At 40.1% G+C, this 19,201-nt stretch overlaps 1 protein-coding gene across 2 annotated transcripts in view; it reads left to right on the top strand.

The window, feature by feature from the left end:
* The window catches only part of MELK (maternal embryonic leucine zipper kinase), a 41,806-nt gene extending 30,650 nt beyond the window's left edge, over window positions 1–11,156 (top strand). The window contains exons 12-18 of one of the 2 annotated variants that reach the window (XM_026672844.2): window positions 3,786–3,917; window positions 4,774–4,905; window positions 7,218–7,428; window positions 8,880–8,967; window positions 9,396–9,564; window positions 10,411–10,514; window positions 10,863–11,156. In XM_026672844.2, coding sequence (XP_026528629.2) covers window positions 3,786–3,917; window positions 4,774–4,905; window positions 7,218–7,428; window positions 8,880–8,967; window positions 9,396–9,564; window positions 10,411–10,514; window positions 10,863–11,040 — 1,014 coding nt within the window. In that variant the 3' untranslated portion in view covers window positions 11,041–11,156. The remainder of the gene's footprint in view (window positions 1–3,785; window positions 3,918–4,773; window positions 4,906–7,217; window positions 7,429–8,879; window positions 8,968–9,395; window positions 9,565–10,410; window positions 10,515–10,862) is intronic. The other variant, XM_087957414.1, reaches the window with a different exon arrangement.
* The last annotated feature ends 8,045 nt before the right edge of the window (window positions 11,157–19,201 follow it).

Below are 19,201 nucleotides of genomic sequence, written 5' to 3'. Positions count from 1 at the left end.
TTTGGTGTCCATTTCAGATTGCATTCTTAGCTTCCATGGATCAGAAAGTTAAAGACTTGAATCAGAAATTTAAGCATGTGAGATTAAGTCCATCTTCCACAAACAGCTTCTGGTCCAATGTCTATTCTGCTTCTGTTCTTTTGTATGTATTTAAGTTTATTCATTTAAGTTTCTACGCCAAACAGCCGTACTCCAAGTAGTTTACAGCTCCTATATTACAATATTAAGATTAAAATGCTTATAAACACAGCAACCATAAATCTCTCATTCAAAAACCAAAGTCTATTAAGCCAAACAGTGTCATTCTGATTATAGCAGCAGAGAAACATGTTTATAAATACAATGGTCTTTCTCCTCATATAGTCAGGCATCACTTCCCTTGGAAGGAACATCACAATTCTGTTTCATCACCCATTCAATGATGGGAAAGGCAGATTATTATTGCTCTGTGAAATCCCAATAGAAAAGGAGGTAGGCTATTCTAAAGGTGGCAGAGCTACCTCCAGCCAAGAATCTCACCCTTGAGATTCTTGTAATAGAAGTATTTCAGAGGTGGAACTTATAACATGTCCTTCAACTATCTCAGGGAAGGGAAAATTATACCCAATGTAGGCAATCTTAGAGATATCCAGGAACTAAATTACATATAACTTTAAGGGTAATGACCAGAACTTTGAATTACACTCAGAAGCTAATTAGCTTAGCAATAAAAGCATCTACTGTCAGGTGGGCAAACTAACTGAGCCCATAATTACCCAAGTGTGCTGCCTTATGGACCAGCATAGCTTCCAAATGGTCCTCAAGAGCAGCCTCATGTAGAGCAGGTTACCATAATCCATCTGTAAACCCATCAGCTTTTTACCTGAACCAGAACATTGCAATTTGAACCAATCAAATGGCTTGATACAATCTGTTCTGAGTGCCAGGATGCAGACCAGACATTCACATCTGGCCATCTTATAGTCCTGACATGTACAGATGTAGAACCCACATTTTCCTGAAGTAGGTAGGTTCTCTTTCATGCGTACAGAAAGTTGTCCCAGTCCCTTCCTCTATTTTGGCTATGGAAAAAGCAAGACAGAAGTTGCTGGACCAAAGCTATATTAAGAGGAGATTAAGGTTGTTTCCAAGAGTCTCAGATTAAAGTCTGGAATTTAAGAGAAAAAAAATCCAGGAAGATTGAAATAGTGGAATATAGGAACATCGTGGAGGTAGGACTCTTGAAGGAAAAGAAAATTAATTTGTTTTGGTGTTTGTTTGTGCCTTAAAAGTCTGCTATCATTTCTCTGCAAGTTCAGCAATTGTATGGACTTTGACTTTTTGTATCAAGTAATAATTCCCCTTTTTTGTTATTTGAAATAATAATGTAAAATCCCACTCAAAGATCTTTACAATGAACTACAATATTTTTTATTTGTAGCCAGCACCATCTTGTGGTCTCCCTAGAGCATAGTCTTTTCTTTTGCAATTCTCTTTTAAAGCTGCTTCCACCACCACCCCACCACCCCAAAATGGCCTGGACTGTTCTATTTATTTCCCTCAGCCAGGAATGTTGGCTTTAATGTCTAAAACGTAAAATAGTGCCAAAGTTTCTGCTAAATTTTAAATGTATATAAAGTTAGGTATTGTTTTTGATGGGACTGGGTTTCATGTCTTGACAATGTTATGGTCAAGACATAGTGCTAACATCTCTCCTCTCTTCTCAATATTTTAATCACCAGAAAGCGTACACCAGGCTTAAGGGGATAGATACCCAGTGGGTTGCTCTGGAAATTAAACTGTTCTTGGAGGAACTTAGCACCACTAAGTAGGAGGGAGAGTCAGGTGTGTGAAGAGCCAGAGGGCTTTTATTTTATGAGCTTGAACTGTGGCTTCCACTACACCAGGGGTGTCAAACTCACATCATCATAGTTGTGTCACATGACTTATTGGGACTTCCCCCCCCATAGCTAAACCAGGCATGGGAAGGGCCAGCACATGACAATCCGGCCCATAGGCCAGGAGTTTGACAGCCTTGCACTACACAGTCCCTGTTGTGTTTTTGGGTACATACAGTACATTAGGTGAAGTAATGGCACCTAGCACTTTGTCACATAAAGAATTGACCTTTAACTTACTTCTGAATGTACATTGGACCTTTGGTCCTCGTTAGCATGAACCAGTGTTATTTCTCCATCTACAAATATTTGGATCTGACCACCTTTACCTCATTTTTCTTTGTTAGAATGAGGCTCAAGTATAGCCTTATTACCAACTTCAGAGAAGTTTGACCAGAATCCCAAGCTTTTTTTTTTTTTTATGGAATGCCTCTTGCATGGAACAACTTTCCATGATTTTTTTTTTTAGAAAGTGGCTGGATGTCTGCATAAACAAATTAATTGTGATGCTGTATAAAGGTACTTAAATTATCCATACTGTCAAGGACAAGATAACCAATTCCTTGAACTCGGTTACCATTGGAAATGAAATATCCACTGCTGAATATTTTTGAGACCTCGTTTGAAGGTGAAATTCATTGGCACACCAAGAAAATACTGTATATTATTTAGCCCCCTTGTTAATTGAATTATTCAATTTATGAAGTTGTAAAATACAAATATCGGGGGGGGGGGGGTTCTTTTTCGTCCAATCCACCATCCCAAGATTATGAGATTCTGCTCCCCTAAAGCAACATACACATCAGTAGCTATTAATTCTGTGAGGTAAAAAGTCATTTGAGAGAGAGGAGTCTGTAAAACAATGGCTTGGGTGCTGCGGAGTTTCTGATTTGAAACTTGCAAAGCACACACACACACACACACACACATTTAGCAATGCCGAATTAAGTTTTAGTATTTCAAATTCCTTGCCTTTTAAAAATGCTTTCCAAGTCTGTTGTAATAAAATGCTGCATTTCCTACAGAAGATTCTGGTTAGAGACGCTGCCTGTTCATCTGAGATGCTAGTCAGGCTTGTTAGCTTACAGAGGATATTAAGAGCACCCTTTAGACTTTCCTCGAATTCCCCAAGGAATCTTTTGCATCTATATTGGTAGAAATGGATTATGGTGATGGGTACGCCTTTTTCCCAATACTGATCCCATTGTTGAAAACAGTCTGTTTTTTCTTGTTGAGTTTTTGTAAATATATTGGTCTGTACACTTCATCGCTGGTCTGCAGGCACTAAATTTCATATCCCTTTGGAAAACCATGCAAACCTAAATTCTTAACTGCTCAGGCTTCATCTTCATGGCAATCAGCTGCTTATTTCATGGTAAGAATTTGCATATTTCATGGCAGATTGACTTGAAAAATACAGGCTGTTTTATGATTGTGAAATTAAAACTAAAGAGGCTAGAGGTAAGACATGAATCTCACAAATTTTGTGATCATAAGGTAGGAGTGGAATTAATGAGCTTTAATTCAGCTAAATGTATCCAAATGTGCAAACATGTCTCTAAAGGGCCAAGATTGGGGGTAGGAAATTCTATAAAATTATTCTGCAATTTAACTGAAAGACTGCAGAGTAATAAAGCGAGCTTGGCTTTTGAGGCAGGTCACGGATTCAAATTCTGAATGTCTCTTTCTGGGAGAGGGGGCTGGGGAGTTATTGGAGGGAGTTTGAAGCGTGAGGGGTTTTGCTTGCAAGCTGAGTTGCTGTTTGCCTTTTCAAGGAAGAGTGATAATCTGTGGTATGCATTTCACTGAAAAAAAGGCTTAAAATTCTGGAATGCAAGTGAGTTTCGGGTAAATTGCTATATTTTTTTTTTTAGAAACAAGTAACCAGAATGTATGTTTCTTTATTAGTGGAAATATGATAATATATCTGCAACATACCTCTTGCTTCAATACAAGAAGACTCATGGTAAGCCTGTTCGCCTGAGGATTCCTTGTCTAGCAGGAGAATGTATGAGCACCACACTATTCAAAGAAGGGAAGGTATGTTATCTCTTTTTATTGCTATCTATTTTGCTGGTATTCCAATAATAATGATTGGGGATGGGGACTCCAGTGTTTGCAATATGACGATAATGCTCTGAATTGTGAACCACTCAGCCTGCCACATATCCAGTTTAAGTCAGGGCTTAGCAAATCTAACTGTAATATATACAATTCAGGGCATCGTAGAAGGCTCCAGATACTGCTGTATTAAAGCTAAGCTGTTTTAAGTCTTTGTGTGTATACGTGTGGCTTTGAGCCATTGTTGATTCCTTGCAAGTGCCGGGACAAGTCCCTGAATTTTGGGGCAAAATTTCAGAAGTAGTTTGCCCTTGCTTGCTTCCTAGAGCTGAGAGAGAGGGATAGCCCAAGATCACCTAGCTGAGTTTGTGCTTAAGTCAGGAGTAGAACTCAAGATCTCCTGATTTCTGCCCACTATGCCAAATTGGCTCTCTGTTTTAAATCTTGGCAAGGTCAAAATATCAAACCATTTGATAGCATTGTTTCTTTCCCGTTGGACAAAAATGACCCAGGTTTTATTTTATTTTTTTAGAGGAAGTTGTAATTCTCTATGTACAGGGCAAAGATCCTATTACACAATCCATCCTTATATTTTATCAGCAATCAATTTGTAGTATATAAAAATGGGACTTGATGGGAAGTGGGTAAGAGTAATATATAAACTCCTTGTTAACAAAATAAATGATCCAAGTGTATTGCACTTAAAGCCTTTTTTTAACTATACTGTCAAAGTGCCAGACTGGATTATTGTGCCAAGGGGCCTTCAGAATCAATCATAGACAGTTGTGGACTTGTGTCTATCTATACATTACTTCTGAAACAATTCTTTGTACAGATAAAAAAAGCCCTGAGTTATGAAGATGGTTCGGATAATAAAGAACTTCCCTATGTATTTGGTTCCATGGAATTTCTAACGTCTTTTGATGATGGTCAGCTTATGTTAGGAAATACACCCAGACCTAAGCAGGTATCTACAAATATTGACCTTTTATTCTAATTTATTTTCTCAGCGCTGTATTTAAACCATGGCTAGCTTTTGGTTTGTACTCTTTAGAAAACAGAATCTAGTTGAATATTTTCTTTTTATAACATTGCTTCTGTATGTGGTATTGTATATTGATTTGACTTATATCCTGCTTTTCTTGAGGAACTCAAGAAAAGCATACATGTCACAATTCTATTTTCCCCACAACAAACCTGTGCAGTAGCACCAGTTGAAGAGGAGGAAGTGGTCCAGGGTATGTCTATAGCTGAAGGTAGATTTTAGGATATGGGATTTCCCACTTCCGGTTCAACAACCCTAACCACTACACCATGGTAAACAGTTGTATTGCTTGATATATCCCAGTTTCAGAAATAACAGCAAAAAAAGAGATTTAGGCTGGTGGGACCCGATTTCCATGGGAAAGATTTCTTGGCATCTCCCAGCAGGAGAAATTTGTTGGTAACTCTGGAAAATACCAAACTAGAGACACCCATAGATTGACAGTTGGTTAATGGCAGCCTTCTGTAAAGGGCATCTCAAGTCAAGATAAGTACAGTAGTGACCAAAATTGTGGAAACCTTTTGGGGAAAGTGTGTTTTTATGCCATCACTACCAGACAGGGAGATTTTGGTCTCATCACTCCAAATAACACGGTCCCATTTTTCCTCTGTCCAGGTAACATGGATTTTAGCCCAGTTTAGTCTTTTCAACCTTTGTTTGGGAGATAAAAGTGGCTTTTTTCGTGGAATTCTAGATTTTAGGCCAAATTCCTGCAGTCTGCGCCGAACAGTCCTTGCGCTCAACTTCACATTGTATTGCACCATTTCATCTTGTATACACCCAGATGATTTTCTTCTGTCACGTAGACACAGTCTCTTAATTCTTCTATCATCACTTGCTGTTGTGCATCTTTTCCTCCCTTTACCAGTGTGGTTTTGTAATGACTGAGTCTTTTTATACCTCTTCAAAAACTTAGAAATGCCACCTTTGATTTTTTTTTCTTCTAATTTCTTTATAACTGTAGCCTTGTTTACTTAATAATACTATTTTACATCGCTTTCTGGATGACCAGTCAACTCTTTGCACCATTACTTTAATTTCATTACATTTTACAAGTTCACTAAATGAAAGAACACAAAAATACCCAACCAACTTGATAGTGATCACATAACACACTGGCAAATGTCTTCCTCTCAGCTTCAATACTTGACATTAATAACTGAATCCTACTGTGATCTGATTGGCTCATTGCCAAAACAAGATTGCACCTGATTGGCTCTCTAAACACTCATGCTCATTGGCTACAATCAGATGAAGGAAAGCTACCTAATATCAACCTAAGCAAGTTGTGCTTCCTTTTTCTGGTTATTTGGCTATAACTTTTCATAGAATACAGATAATTGAACAAACTTTGTTGCATTATGTTCTTGATTAAATTATCTTTCCATTGATATATAATTTTATGGTACTACTCCTAAAAAAGTGGTTATTAGCCATCAGTCCTCAAAAATACATTTTTCCCAAAAGGTTTCCACAATTTTGGCCACTACTGTAGGTATCTTCTAATCAGCCCCTGGATAGGAGGACAGCTGTAAAGTACACTGCATTTTCTTGTAGAAGATCAAGGTAAAAATACATAGAAGTATATTGTAGATTATTATTGGGATAATCTGTTTAATATGGTGCAAGAGCTAAATTGATATAGAAATAAGGATGACAAGCTACATTTTTTTCTCCAGAGTTCTTAGCAATGTGCTGTTAAATTTCAGCAGTGGTGCTGGTCTGTCACCAGATACTAGTGACACCTTCCATACACAAAAAAATTCTGTAGACAATTAGACAACGCTTATAGATTTACTAGAACATATTGCTCCATTTTACAGAGGAGAATGTTCTCTGGTTTCATACTCATACTCTACATTGCTTATATGTCAGTGCCTGAGATGAGATGATATTAGAGCCAGTTGAAGTGGCCTTCCTATTTTCTGCTTTCTCCATTCTTCCATCTGAGACTGATAGCAGAGTGTCCCTATAAGAGACCTTCTGAATTCTACTAGCTGGGCCCTCTTATGTCCTCTAATGCAGGACCTTGTAACCAATAAAGAGTTGAAATAAGCACTGACACAGAGCTAACTTGTTTCTCGGTGAAAAGGGTACTTGAGCTTGTCCAATTCATGAATAGGCTGCTCTAGTATCTAGGATTTATGATGGTGAACAGATAAAATTCATGTTCTTCACATAAAATTGGAAACCCTTTGTCTAAATATCTTTTTTTTTCCTAATGCATTTTTAAGAATCTAATGTTCCAGGATGGGGGAGAGTTCAGTTCGCCGTTACTTTCTGTGCCCAAGAGAGGAACATCAAACAAACGTGCCAACAAAGAGAATACTGGTGCTCCACCTGCCCAGGCAGAGACCTTTGCACTTCCTCCACCCAAGATGCCTACTTGGGACATGGCTGAGAAACAAGTGCTGACCTCTTCCAATTATTCTGCTCCACTCGAGGGTAAGATTTGTAACTGTAGAGAATGGATTGAAATGAGAAACTTTCAACTGGCTACATAGGGTGTGGACTTGAAAACAAGCAATAAGCTGACTGATAGCATACTTGTCCTGAGGCTACTATTAAAAATGGCATCCTTATGTTGAAGGGGAGTGTACATTTTATTTAAATACCAGGTTGATGCAACTATTTTATGTAATGTACTTATCCAATCATTTCTGTGAAATGTATTTTCAGCCCACAAAAGACTTAATGGGTGGGACTATTTATATCTACCCACGCTTCTCCCAAAATAAGACCCAGTCTTATATATTTTTTTCCTCCGAAAGATTAGGGCTTATTTTTGGGGAAACATGATATCAGGGTGATCAGCCTGGCTGGGCGCCACGCCCCTGGCACGCGCACAAGGGGCGGCAAGTGCATGGGGAAAGATGGTGTATGGTAGCAGCTGCATTCCACCAGCTCCTTGGTCGACGCTCACTGAGGCTGTGCAGCCTGCACAGTGCAGGTGAGCTCATTATCTGTACAAGCAGCAAGTGGAGGCAAGTGCTCACTGGGGCAGGCACACAATCCGGATGCACCATGCGAGCCGCGGGAAATCCGAGAGTTACTGGGCCCAAGCGGGAAGCTGCAGAAGGCTTGTCTTCACACAGCAGCAGGCAGAGGCACGGGGGAGGGGGTGTAAGGCAGGCGATCCTGACATGCTGCGCGGGCCTCAGGCAAGCCAAGAGATGCAAAGATGAGTCTCCCATGGCCGGCCAGCCACTCCATCAACTCTTGGCTTTCCCACAGCACACCCAGATCGTATGACTCTTCCCCCTTCCCCGTGCCTCTGACTCCATCTGCTGCCAGTGCAGCCACACAAAGACGAATCACCTGCCCTCTCCAGCCTGCCGACTCTTGACTTGCCCATGCGGCACGTCCAGATCGCATGCCTCCGCCTCTGTCTCTGCCTCCTTCTTGGACAGGTACTCATCTGTGTTGCATAGGCTGCTGCTGCTGGACACCCTCGCCGCCTGTGGTGCTGGCCATGCTACCCACAAACACCCTCCCGCCCCGGGTGATGACCTTAACTGGGGCTTATTTTGGGGGTAGAGCTTATATTAGGAGCAAACTAAAAAATCAGACTAGTGTTTATTTTCTGGTTAGGTCTTATTTTCGGGGAAACACGGTGTTTATTTCAACTTCACTTTCTTGTAAAATGCACAAAATAGCTTCTTTTAACCCTCCTTTCAAACCAGACTGAACCTGGTCATGCCTTCCCTCCCTCCCCTTGCATTTTTTTCATGTAGTTAATTTTTAACTGATATCCTTATTCATATATTTTTTTCTGGGACCACTAAGCAAAAGATCGATCTTCTTTGTTAACTTAAAACTAACTTAAGCATGGTTATAAGAAGAAATGGTTATCTTTCTAAACCCACTGATTCAAACTTGAATGGTTCTTCTTGCAGAGAAAAATTCAGTCGCCCAACCAGTGCCAGTAAATACTCCTATTAAAGCAAATGAGCTGACAGCCAGCGTCATTAGCCCCGAGAGAAGGTAAATGTCCAGCAGTTATTCCAGTCTTAATCCTTATATTGGTAAGAAAAGTGCTTTTTGCCATGTATCAGTGCTGGCTGCGTTAAACCTATTTAAATCCTTTCCTACATTTACCAACAAATATTAAAAGGCTGTGGGCCTTTCTTTAAAAACATTACACACTTCAGCAATCTTGGATGCATTCCTATTTTCCATAATTAAAATTCACTTTTGTGCCCCCAGAGAATTGGAGCACATATATAGTTCTCTCTCTCAAAAATCCCAAATGACTGTTGTGCAGCAAGCCCTCCTGTTTGTTGTTGTTGTTGTTAATTTCTTCCTCCTCCTACTTCCTGCTATTGAAACAGAAATGGAAGGTCCATTGTTGCTATGGTTGAAGTGAGCAGCATTAAATCTACTCACCTGCGTGCTGTCTCTCATTATGGCAGGTGCCATTCAGTGGAGCTGGATTTAAATCAGATGCATCTGGAAAATGGCCAAAAAAGAAAAGGAGCCAAAATGTTTGGGAGCCTTGAAAGGGGCTTGGATAAAATGATCACAATGCTTACCCCCAGTAAAAGGAAAGGTTCAGCTAAAGAAGGCCCGAGGAAGTTAAAGGTATGATAGTCAATCAGACTAATTCAGATGAAGTGAATTGCAGGGATCAAGGGAAACAATTGATCCCAATCCTTGTTTTGGCTGCAGATCCCCAAATATGAAACCGGCTCTTCAAGAGAAATGAGGCATTTTATCCGATAATGAGACCCATCATACCCAGTCTTTTAAAAATACAATCGGGTGGTTTCTAGCTTGAAGGACTTTTGATCTGTGATCCCAACCTTTGCAGAATGCAGGCTTGGAATAACTACCACATAATGTATTAAACGCACTCTGCATTTAAAACAGGACAAAGTTGCTCCTGTTTTCCAAAGGTTTTCCCAGGATGCTTCTAACTAAAATTAACTGTTTTTCATGTGCCCAGTAGGCTTTAGCATTTTCATTGCCAAAAGACAAAATTTGGAGTGCAAAATGCTGATTTAAGTTCAGATGTGTTATGCTTTTTTCCCCTCCTTTACCTCCTGAAAGAATACAGGAAATGATCTGGGCTTCTCAACAAAGTTAGGGATAATTGTTTATTACCTCTCATACAAAACACCTCTTTTAATATCAGTTCCTAATAGGAATGCTCTATTTTGATTTTATCCTGTTAAGTTGGCTTCTAAAGGGCATCTAGTTGGCACTATGGAAACAGACTGTTGGTTTCAATAGGTTTTTAATTTGATCCAATTCAAGTGCATTTATATTTTCAAGTTCCTAATTTAAATGCAGGAAGTTATCTTGGAAGGATTTTCCACATGTTAGTTTGATCTTAATATACAGCACATAAGAACCTATATATGTAAAGTGACAGAATATCTTGCTCTGGGAAATAATCCTTTCTTTGTTAAATACTTCTTCCTGTAGGCTCACTACAATGTGACATCGACTAACTTAATAAATCCAGATGAGTTGCTACAGGAAATAATTGCTGTCCTTCCAAAAAAGCAAGTTGAATATGTACAGAAAGGGTAAGTAGGGTAAATATTCTTGAATTCTGCCCATGATGGCGATAGCTTGTCCGAGATCAGTGTCAGGAATTGCTTTATGCCAAACTCTTGCTTCATGTCATATTCTTCAGAAAAATATTGCCTGAAATATCAACATTCCAGGTCTGAAGCTGCTCATTTTGCCCTATGTGGCAGCTAAAAACAATCCATTTTGGCTTTCTTGTGTCTTAGTGATGCTTATTGGTTTTCCAAGAGAGTTGAATCATTAAATCTTCCCGAAAATAAAAACCCAGGGTTCTTGTGTTTTTTGTTTTTTTTAAAGATTTGCTGGGCAGTAGCTTCACTTTTGCTTCTTTTTGTTTTACCCAGTTATAAACTGAAGTGTCAGACCCAGTCAGACTATGGCAAAGTGACAATGCAGTTTGAATTGGAGATTTGCCAGCTAAGCAAGCCTGAAGTCATGGGCATTAGAAGGCAACGGTTGAAGGGCGATGCCTGGGTCTACAAAAGACTAGTGGAAGACATCCTGTCAAGCTGCAAGTTATAGATCTCCTAGTTCATTATGAATATACAGACAGTTTTAGCCGTGCTTATTTCAACCCGTTTAGTATATATTTTGTTTTAAATAGAAACCTTTTTAATCAATAAATATGGCCTACCGTGTTTTTGTCTTCACTTTGTCTTTTTTATGCATGAATGCGATTTCTGTCTCTGTGTGGATGACCTTGGGGATTGAGAGGAAGAATTGCTGCCTAGGAAACAATCAGACAAGAGAGGCAGGAACTCCAAGTGGCTAAATGGTCAGAGAAAGAAACTTAGGCAGCAGCTTTCCCTAATGGATCAAGCAGTTAAAATTGGCAGCAGGAAGTTGGCACCTTCATGCTTGCAAGAGTCTTATTAAAGTAGCCTTACAATAAAACAGAATTAGTTCATCTAGTCGTGTTTCCTGGCTGGCTTACCTGGGAGGACTGACATTGAACTTGCTCATCTGGAGGCACAAACATTTAACTGCTTGATCCATTAGGGCAGATCTTTCCTTTCTCTGACCCTTATGCCACTGAGGGCTCCTGCCTCTCTTGTCTGATAGTTTCCAAGGCATCATCATGACTCCTCTTTCCCCAAGGTCATCCGCACATTCCATTACACTGTGGGAATGAACTGTTGGGTTGCAATTTAGCAAATCAGCAACTTCTCAGATTACAGTTTTTGTAATTACATATTGCCAGCAACCAGGATTTTGGGAGCAGGGGAATAATAATTGTCTAATCCAGTGGTGGGATTCAATTTTTTTTTACTACCGGTTCTGTGGCGTGGCTTGGTGGGCGTGGCAGGGAAGGAAACTGGAAAAACTCCATTCCTCCGCAATCCTGGGGAAGGTTACTGCAAAATCTCCATTCCCACCTCACTCTAGGGCAGAGGTCTCCAACCTTGGCAACTTTAAGACTTGTGGACTTCAACTCCCAGAATTCTCCAGCCAGCAGAGCTGGCTGGAGAATTCTGGGAGTTGAAGTCCACAAGTCTTAAAGTTGCCAAGGTTGGAGACCTCTGCTCTAGGGGAAGGATATACTGCAAAATCCCCATTCCCTCTCCACCCCACTAACCTGCTTTCCAGCTCCGTTCTCCTGTGCAGGGCAACAAAAGAAGACCCAGCCAATCAGCTGGGACTCGACAGGCAGAGAATAGATGGGGGCGGGGCCAGTCAGAGGCGGTATCTGCCGGTTCTCTGAACTACTCAAAATTTCCGCTACCGGTTCTCCAGAACTAATCATAACTGGCTGAATACCACCTCTGGTCTAATCCCAAATACCTTACTTCATCAGTCAATAGACATGATTTGCAGTTCAAATTAATTAGTATTGGTGCTTAAATGTAACGTGTGACATTTGTGTGCTGTTTTCATTTACATTCATTTACTAATAACATTGTCACATTATTTGTGACAACACTTAATTGTTATGTCATAAATGCCAACATTTGAAATGCCTGCCTTATAATGTTCCATTTGTTTTCCTATAATTGGATAAAGTCTCCAAGCTTCAGTCTGGCTGATAGTAATAGCTACTAATAACTGTGCCACTTGTTTAAAAACTTTATTTCATGTTCTGATCTTTTTTTTTTTTCTTCTGTTGCTGCATGATGTGGCTGCGTTTCATTTTTATCTTCTTCCCTTTCTCTTAACTGTTTTTGTCAAAGTATCATACATACCTGCGGATAAGCCCATTCGCAGATAAGTTGATCCTCAATTTTTTATAAAATACCATGGAAAATGTGTCACCTGGGAATAAGCCGACTCTTGAAAATTTTGTATGTTTCAATTTTCACATTGACCTAGCCATGGATGAAGAGTGGGGTGGTGGCCTAGAGGTGGAGCTCTCGCCTTACAATCAGAAGGCTGTGAGTTCGATCCTAGGTAGAAGCAGATACCTCTGTGGGCACAATGAGAATATATCTGCTGAACAAAACTTTGCATTGGCAAAGGGCATCCAGCCACTAAATAGTCTGCTAGCTCCATTCAGTTGCCCAGACTCCACCCCGCAAGGGATTATGGGATCATTAGAAGAAGAAGATGATTGACGTAGCCATGGATGATGCATTTTTCCACAGTATTTGGTTTTTAAAAAATGAGGGTCTGCCTATAGAGGGGATGGTCTTATCTGCAATTATATATACCGTGTTTCTCCAACAATACGGCCCCCCAATAGGAAGGCCCAGCACTGTTTTATATTCATGAGGTGAAATTAAGCCCCGCCCCCCAAAATTTGGGCCTATTTAAATCATGCATTCCCCACCATTTCTCACATCGCTTGAACTACACGAGGTGAAGAGAAATGGGGAGAAGGGCGGGGGAAAACTTGCCTTTAGGAGCGCCCCACAGGTAGCCTCGGCTAAAGCATCCCGCGGGCAGACTCGCCTCTGTCGGCTGATAGAAGTGCCCCGCGGGCAGCCATGCCTCGCCACGAGGCCACTTCTATTGGCTGATAGAACCGGCCACGTGGCAAGGCGAGGCTGCCCGTGGGGCGCTCTAGGTGGAGGTGCGCATGGACGGGAAATAAAGTCACCCCACAAAAAGACGGCCGAGCCGCTTTTTCCGGGGCTCAAAAAAAAATAAGGCCCAGCCTTATTTTATGAGAAACACAGTAGGTATTTTAAAAAGTATTATTGTATATACTCATGGATAAGCCTATCTACAGATGTGCCAATTTATGTATGTATTTTGGCATCTAAAATTCTCTGCTTATCCACAAGCATCCACAAGTGGTGGTTATTATCAAAGAATGAGTGTTTGACTTGCTTTGCATCTTTGATCAGCATCTCATAAGCAAATCTTTAGAAGCCAGTTCAAAAGCTGGATTGGGTGGACCTCACGTACACCTGTATATTGTGAAAGGCTGCTGCTTTCATGCTTGGTTTGAAACTAGCTATCACTTTCAAAAGCCAAACATTGCTCTACTAAAGCTTTTCTTATCTGATTCATATAAAACATCCTATATCCTTGGATAATTGTGGCATTTGGGTACTCTTGCATGTGTTATTACCCTACAGCTGGATCGCTTTATTCCGTTTCTGTTGCCATTTAATTCTGAATAATTAGGCCTATTCTAGGTACCTCCACCCGTTCGTAATCTTCCAACATGAAGAACTATTTCATCCCAATGCAGTAGACCTGCTCTTAACAACTGTTTGGTCCTGCTGATAACAAATGCACGCAGCCTCCGCTTGTGATAAAAAGCCATATATTCTGGGATTCTGCCTTCCCGCCTCTCCCCTTTTCCTCTTTTAAACTAAAAACAAGCAGAGGATAATTGATTCAAGTTATCTTACACGCTCTGATGTGTGAAATAGGCTCCTTTTTCCCCCAGTTATGGTGCTGATTTCTTATGCCTAATATTCCCGGGTAGAAAACAAATTACTGCACTAAAAGAATAATCAGATGATCAGACTGCCTGCTTCTCTGTGTCTGAACCAGCTGAGTTGAGGAGTAGCCAGGGCCCTCAAGCCATTGCCTTTGAAAACTAGATTGGTTCCTCTCTTAAGTGTTTCCTGTTGTGATGCTGAATTTCAACCTTTGGACAGTGTCTTTGTCTGCAGTCTGGACATTTTTTTTTTTCCTGAAAGGCAGTAACGGGCTTTCTCACATACTGGAGTTGCGTGAAGCCTTTACAACAATGCTGCATTTCAAGAACATTTATTATCTTGCTTCTCCACTGATTTGCGTGGGGTTATGGAACGGTTAGCTTGCCTTGGTTGTTTTTTTTTTTTTTTCCTGTTAAAATGGGCGGATAAGAAATTTAATACACAATAATATACCAGCCATCCTGCACGTCTCCATCTTAACGAGCTCTGTCTAACAAGCTAGAAAGAATAAAATACAATTGATTGCAGTCACATCGTCCAGGTCAAGTAATGGTTTTAAATTTATCAACCCATTTAGTCAATGAAAGTGCAATGAGTAATTACCAGATAATCTGCTGTATTTGTCTGAAAGGAAGATTAATTTTTTCCCAAATTATTTACCCTTAAATGGAAAGCTTATCTTGGGTTTGCTGAGAATATGCTAATGAAGGCTGGTGCGGTGTTTTTTTTTTTCTTCCCCTGTCTAATCTTCGGGGAGGGAAGGGAAAGAGCATTTATTTTAAATTCAGGGTTTTGTTCAAGTAAATGTGGATTTAACTTTGCTGCGTTTTTCATCGAAAGGCTTGAAATGACAGCAGAAGATGTCCAAAATGCTATTTTAGATAGACGGTGGACTTGGGCAATCCCCTTGGGAGATTATTTCTTTTAGAAATAATACAGCTTCCCCCGGCCCCCCACCCTGAATACAGGATCCTCGCCCCCAATGGCCCTGTTTCGTCTCTTAATTGTCTTGCTGCTCCCAAACTCTGGGCTCCCAAAGTCTGTTAGGCATTCCATCAGACTTATCTATGCAATTTCACAGAATTATTTTGAAAACTCCTTTATTATCTACAGCAACTTTCCATGGAAAGGAGGGTTATCATTTAATTGAGCCAACCGACCACCCCTCAGTCTCCCAGTTCTTTCAACCCTTGTATTTTGCATTCTTCCTAAACTTTCCTGTTTCACCTTCTCCTACACCACCCCCAGATTCAACAGAAAGCAACGACAAATTAAATGGGCTCAGGTGGTAAGTAGGTAAATTTGCATGAGTTGACACGGTAGCAGTGTTCCCATTTTTTGAGGGATGGCAACAAAGAAGAGGGAGGGGTCAGCCTATTTTTCAAGGCACCAGAAGGCAAGATAAGAAACAATGGATGAAAATTAATCAAGAAGAGAAGCAACCTGGAACTAAGAAATTTCCTAACAGTTAGAACAATTAATCAGTGGAACAATCTGCCTCCAGAAGTTGTGGGTACTCTTTATCACTGGAAGCTTTTAAGAAGACACTGGACAGCCATTTGTCTGAAAGTTATAGGGTTTCCTACTTGAGCAAAGTGTTGGACTAGAAGATCTCCAAGGTCCCTTCCAACTCTTTTATTCTGTTATGTCTTAACATTAGAGCTCTCTAACCTACAAAATCTGAATATTGTAATACAAGTACTGCATATAAAATCTTTGGATAATTCTGCTTTTTCTACATTTGGGAAGATTTAAGTAGCTGTTCAAGGAATCTTACTAGTCAACCATCTTGATGTACTCCATTAAGATCAAATGAGTTTTTGCAGACAGGAGGAAATAATTCTGGGCCTTATTATTGAGGAATTACAGATTGGGAGAGATTCCCAGTTGCACCTGGAGATGGCAGAAATGAAACACAGAGATTATTATTTTTTTTGCATAAAAGGTAGATGCGCTATCATAACGAGTTTGTATTATGTATTCAAACATAATAAAAAAGTTATTAATCCATTTATATCCCCCCCCTTTCTGTTCAGAGAAGCATTCAGGAGGACTAACAAAAATGTGCGCACAATATAAAAGATTAAAAATAAAATGCTCCTAATTAAGGCTGTGTTGTGCTTCGGATTCCAAGGCAACGATGTGCCTTAGAATGTGCATATAGCATTTGTTAGTAATTTGTTAAACTGTCTTTTCCTGGGATTGTGTGACAGTTGTGGAAGGCAACCATGCAATTCTGGGGCAGTGGGAGAAGACATAGCTGCTTTAAGATAGGTGAGAAGTCCTGTGTACCTAGAAGTATTTTTCTCCCTTCAAATCTAAAGTACTGCCTAGCTCTGCTATTAATATTCAAATCAGTTAACAATTAAAACAGCAAAAAGGGACACATCTTTCCAGATTTTCCAAGTACTGACAAAGTGAGAGTGCATTTCATAGCCTGGGAAAAGAACACAGAAGGTTTTCTCCTACAGAGCAGATAGACAAGCCTCTACAATAACAACCTCTTTATGGGCACAGATTAATGCTGGGAAGGGCAAGATGTTGAGACACAAGAAAGAAGGCAGAGAAGAGCAACAAAGATGATTGGGACTGGAGGCTAAAGTGTACGATGAACGGTTGCAGGAACTAAGTATGCCTACTCTTATGAAGAGAAGGATCAGGGGTGGTATGATAGCAGTCTTCCAATATTTCACTGGTTGTCATAGAGAAGAGAGGATCCACCTATTCTCCAAAGCAGGGGTCGGCAACCTTTTGGACATCAGGGACCACCAAACTCGTAATTTTAAATCCCACGGACCACTAATATGAACTTTGACTGATGGTGGCTTGCTGACGGTGGGATATATATATATGCCTTGTTTTCCAGGTCAATTTTATCTTTGGGGTTGCTAAGGATGGCTGCTATTTTTCTGTCTGTTTTGAAGGCAGTCCTGATGTGAAAAAACAGACAGAAAAATAGCAGCCATCCTTAGCAACCCCAAAGATAAAATTGACCTGGAAAACCAAGGCATATACGAAGTCCCCTGTGCATCATGCCCGGCCACATACATTGGACAGACCAATAGAAGAATAAGCACCCGCCTGGATGAACACAAAAATGCAGTCAAAAAGCTGGAACACACTTCCTCACTAGTCCAACACATGGAAGCCACAGGTCATAGCATCAACTTCAATGGCACCAAAACCCTGGCCACTATAGAAACCCTAATCACAGAATCATCAGAGAAGCCATAGAGATTGAAAAAGACCAGAAAGCATGAATAGAAGAGATGATTCCACCAGGCTGTCAATCATTTGGAAGCCTGCACTCACAAACAAAAAATCTCCACACCACAAGCCAGGCAAACACCTGGGCACAAACAGATCCCCCTGATACCTCCAGCTCAAACACATCCCAACCAGGCACCCAGATGAAACCCAGCTTCCTAACTAATGATAGCCGTCCATTTACCCGAAGCCAAGCTGCACTAAAGGCCTCCATTAAAGCAACACAATGCTGCCAGCCAATCAAGATACAAAAAGAGCCAAAAAACAGACAGAAGATATTAGAGACACCAATCAAGCAGAACACAGCAAACTCCGAGACCAATAAACACAGACCAAGACTCCCAACCAATCAGGATGAAGAAAAACCATTCTGGCACAGCAATAGGCTGCCCCAAATTCAAATCTGAAACTACTGTAAAAGTCTGACTCACAGACGGACACAATACAGAAGCCTGATGATGGCAGATGAGATTCTGCTGAAACGTTGCTACAACTTTAAAAGAACAACTACAATGACGTGGGAAAATACCCGAACCAAGCCGAACACCATACATGTAAGTACCCGCATGAAAACTTAAGAAAACATATATATATATATATATATATATATATATATATATATATATATATATATATATATATATATATATATATATATATATTTTCTGAGGTTCTCTGGGTATTTGTATGTGGATCTTTGGTTATTCGGGTTTTCTCCGCGTAAGATTGGAAGTATCTAGGCAGCGTTTGATGAAGTCTCATTCATCATCTTCAGGCTTCTGTCTTCAGCTCTGTGCTTCTCAGAGCTTCTCAGAGCTGAAGACAGAAGCCTGAAGATGATGAATGAGACTTCATCAAACGTTGCCTAGATACTTCCAATCTTACGCTGGAGAAAACCCGAATAACCAAAGATCCACATACAAATACCATGAACCTCAGAATATATATATATATATATATATATATATATATATATATATATATATATATATATATATATATATATATATATATATATATATATGATCTAACCTCTCTCTCTCTCTCACACACACACACACAGACACACACACACACACACACACAGAGGTAGGGGTGGGATTCAAATTTCTTAACCAGTTCTGTGGGCGTGGTCTAATTTGTGGGTGTAGCTTGGTGGTCATGTGACTGGCTGGGCATGGCTTGTATGTAACTATAAATATTTATATAAATATTGAATTTTTTATTAAAAAAGAGCAACTTTTACCCAAAATCAGGCAAAGCAGGCAGGCAGATTGAGTTGCTCACAGAATCACAGATTCATTCAGAGATCTGTGAGATCGGCTACCTGAGCCTGTCACATAAAATTTGCTAGCAAGCAAACTCACAAAATTAACTCATAACACACCATGTACGTAAATATTGAATTTTTAATACCCAAAAGAGCAACTTTTATCCAAAATCAGGCAGGTGGAGTTGCTCACAGAATCACAGAATCACTTAGAGATCTGTGTTTCTGCCATCAGCTAGCTGAGTCTGCACTGCTTCAGTCCTAAGGAAGGTTGGGCTCTGTTTAAAAACAGAGCCGAAGATCTAAAAATTAGCTA

This window comes from Notechis scutatus, chromosome 2 (genome assembly GCF_049901735.1).
Source record: "Notechis scutatus isolate UNSWTSFEM ecotype Mainland chromosome 2, rNotScu1.2, whole genome shotgun sequence".
Lineage (NCBI taxonomy): Eukaryota > Metazoa > Chordata > Lepidosauria > Squamata > Elapidae > Notechis > Notechis scutatus.
The sequence above is the reverse complement of the archived record's forward strand: the minus strand, read 5'-3'. Positions and strand labels throughout refer to the sequence as shown.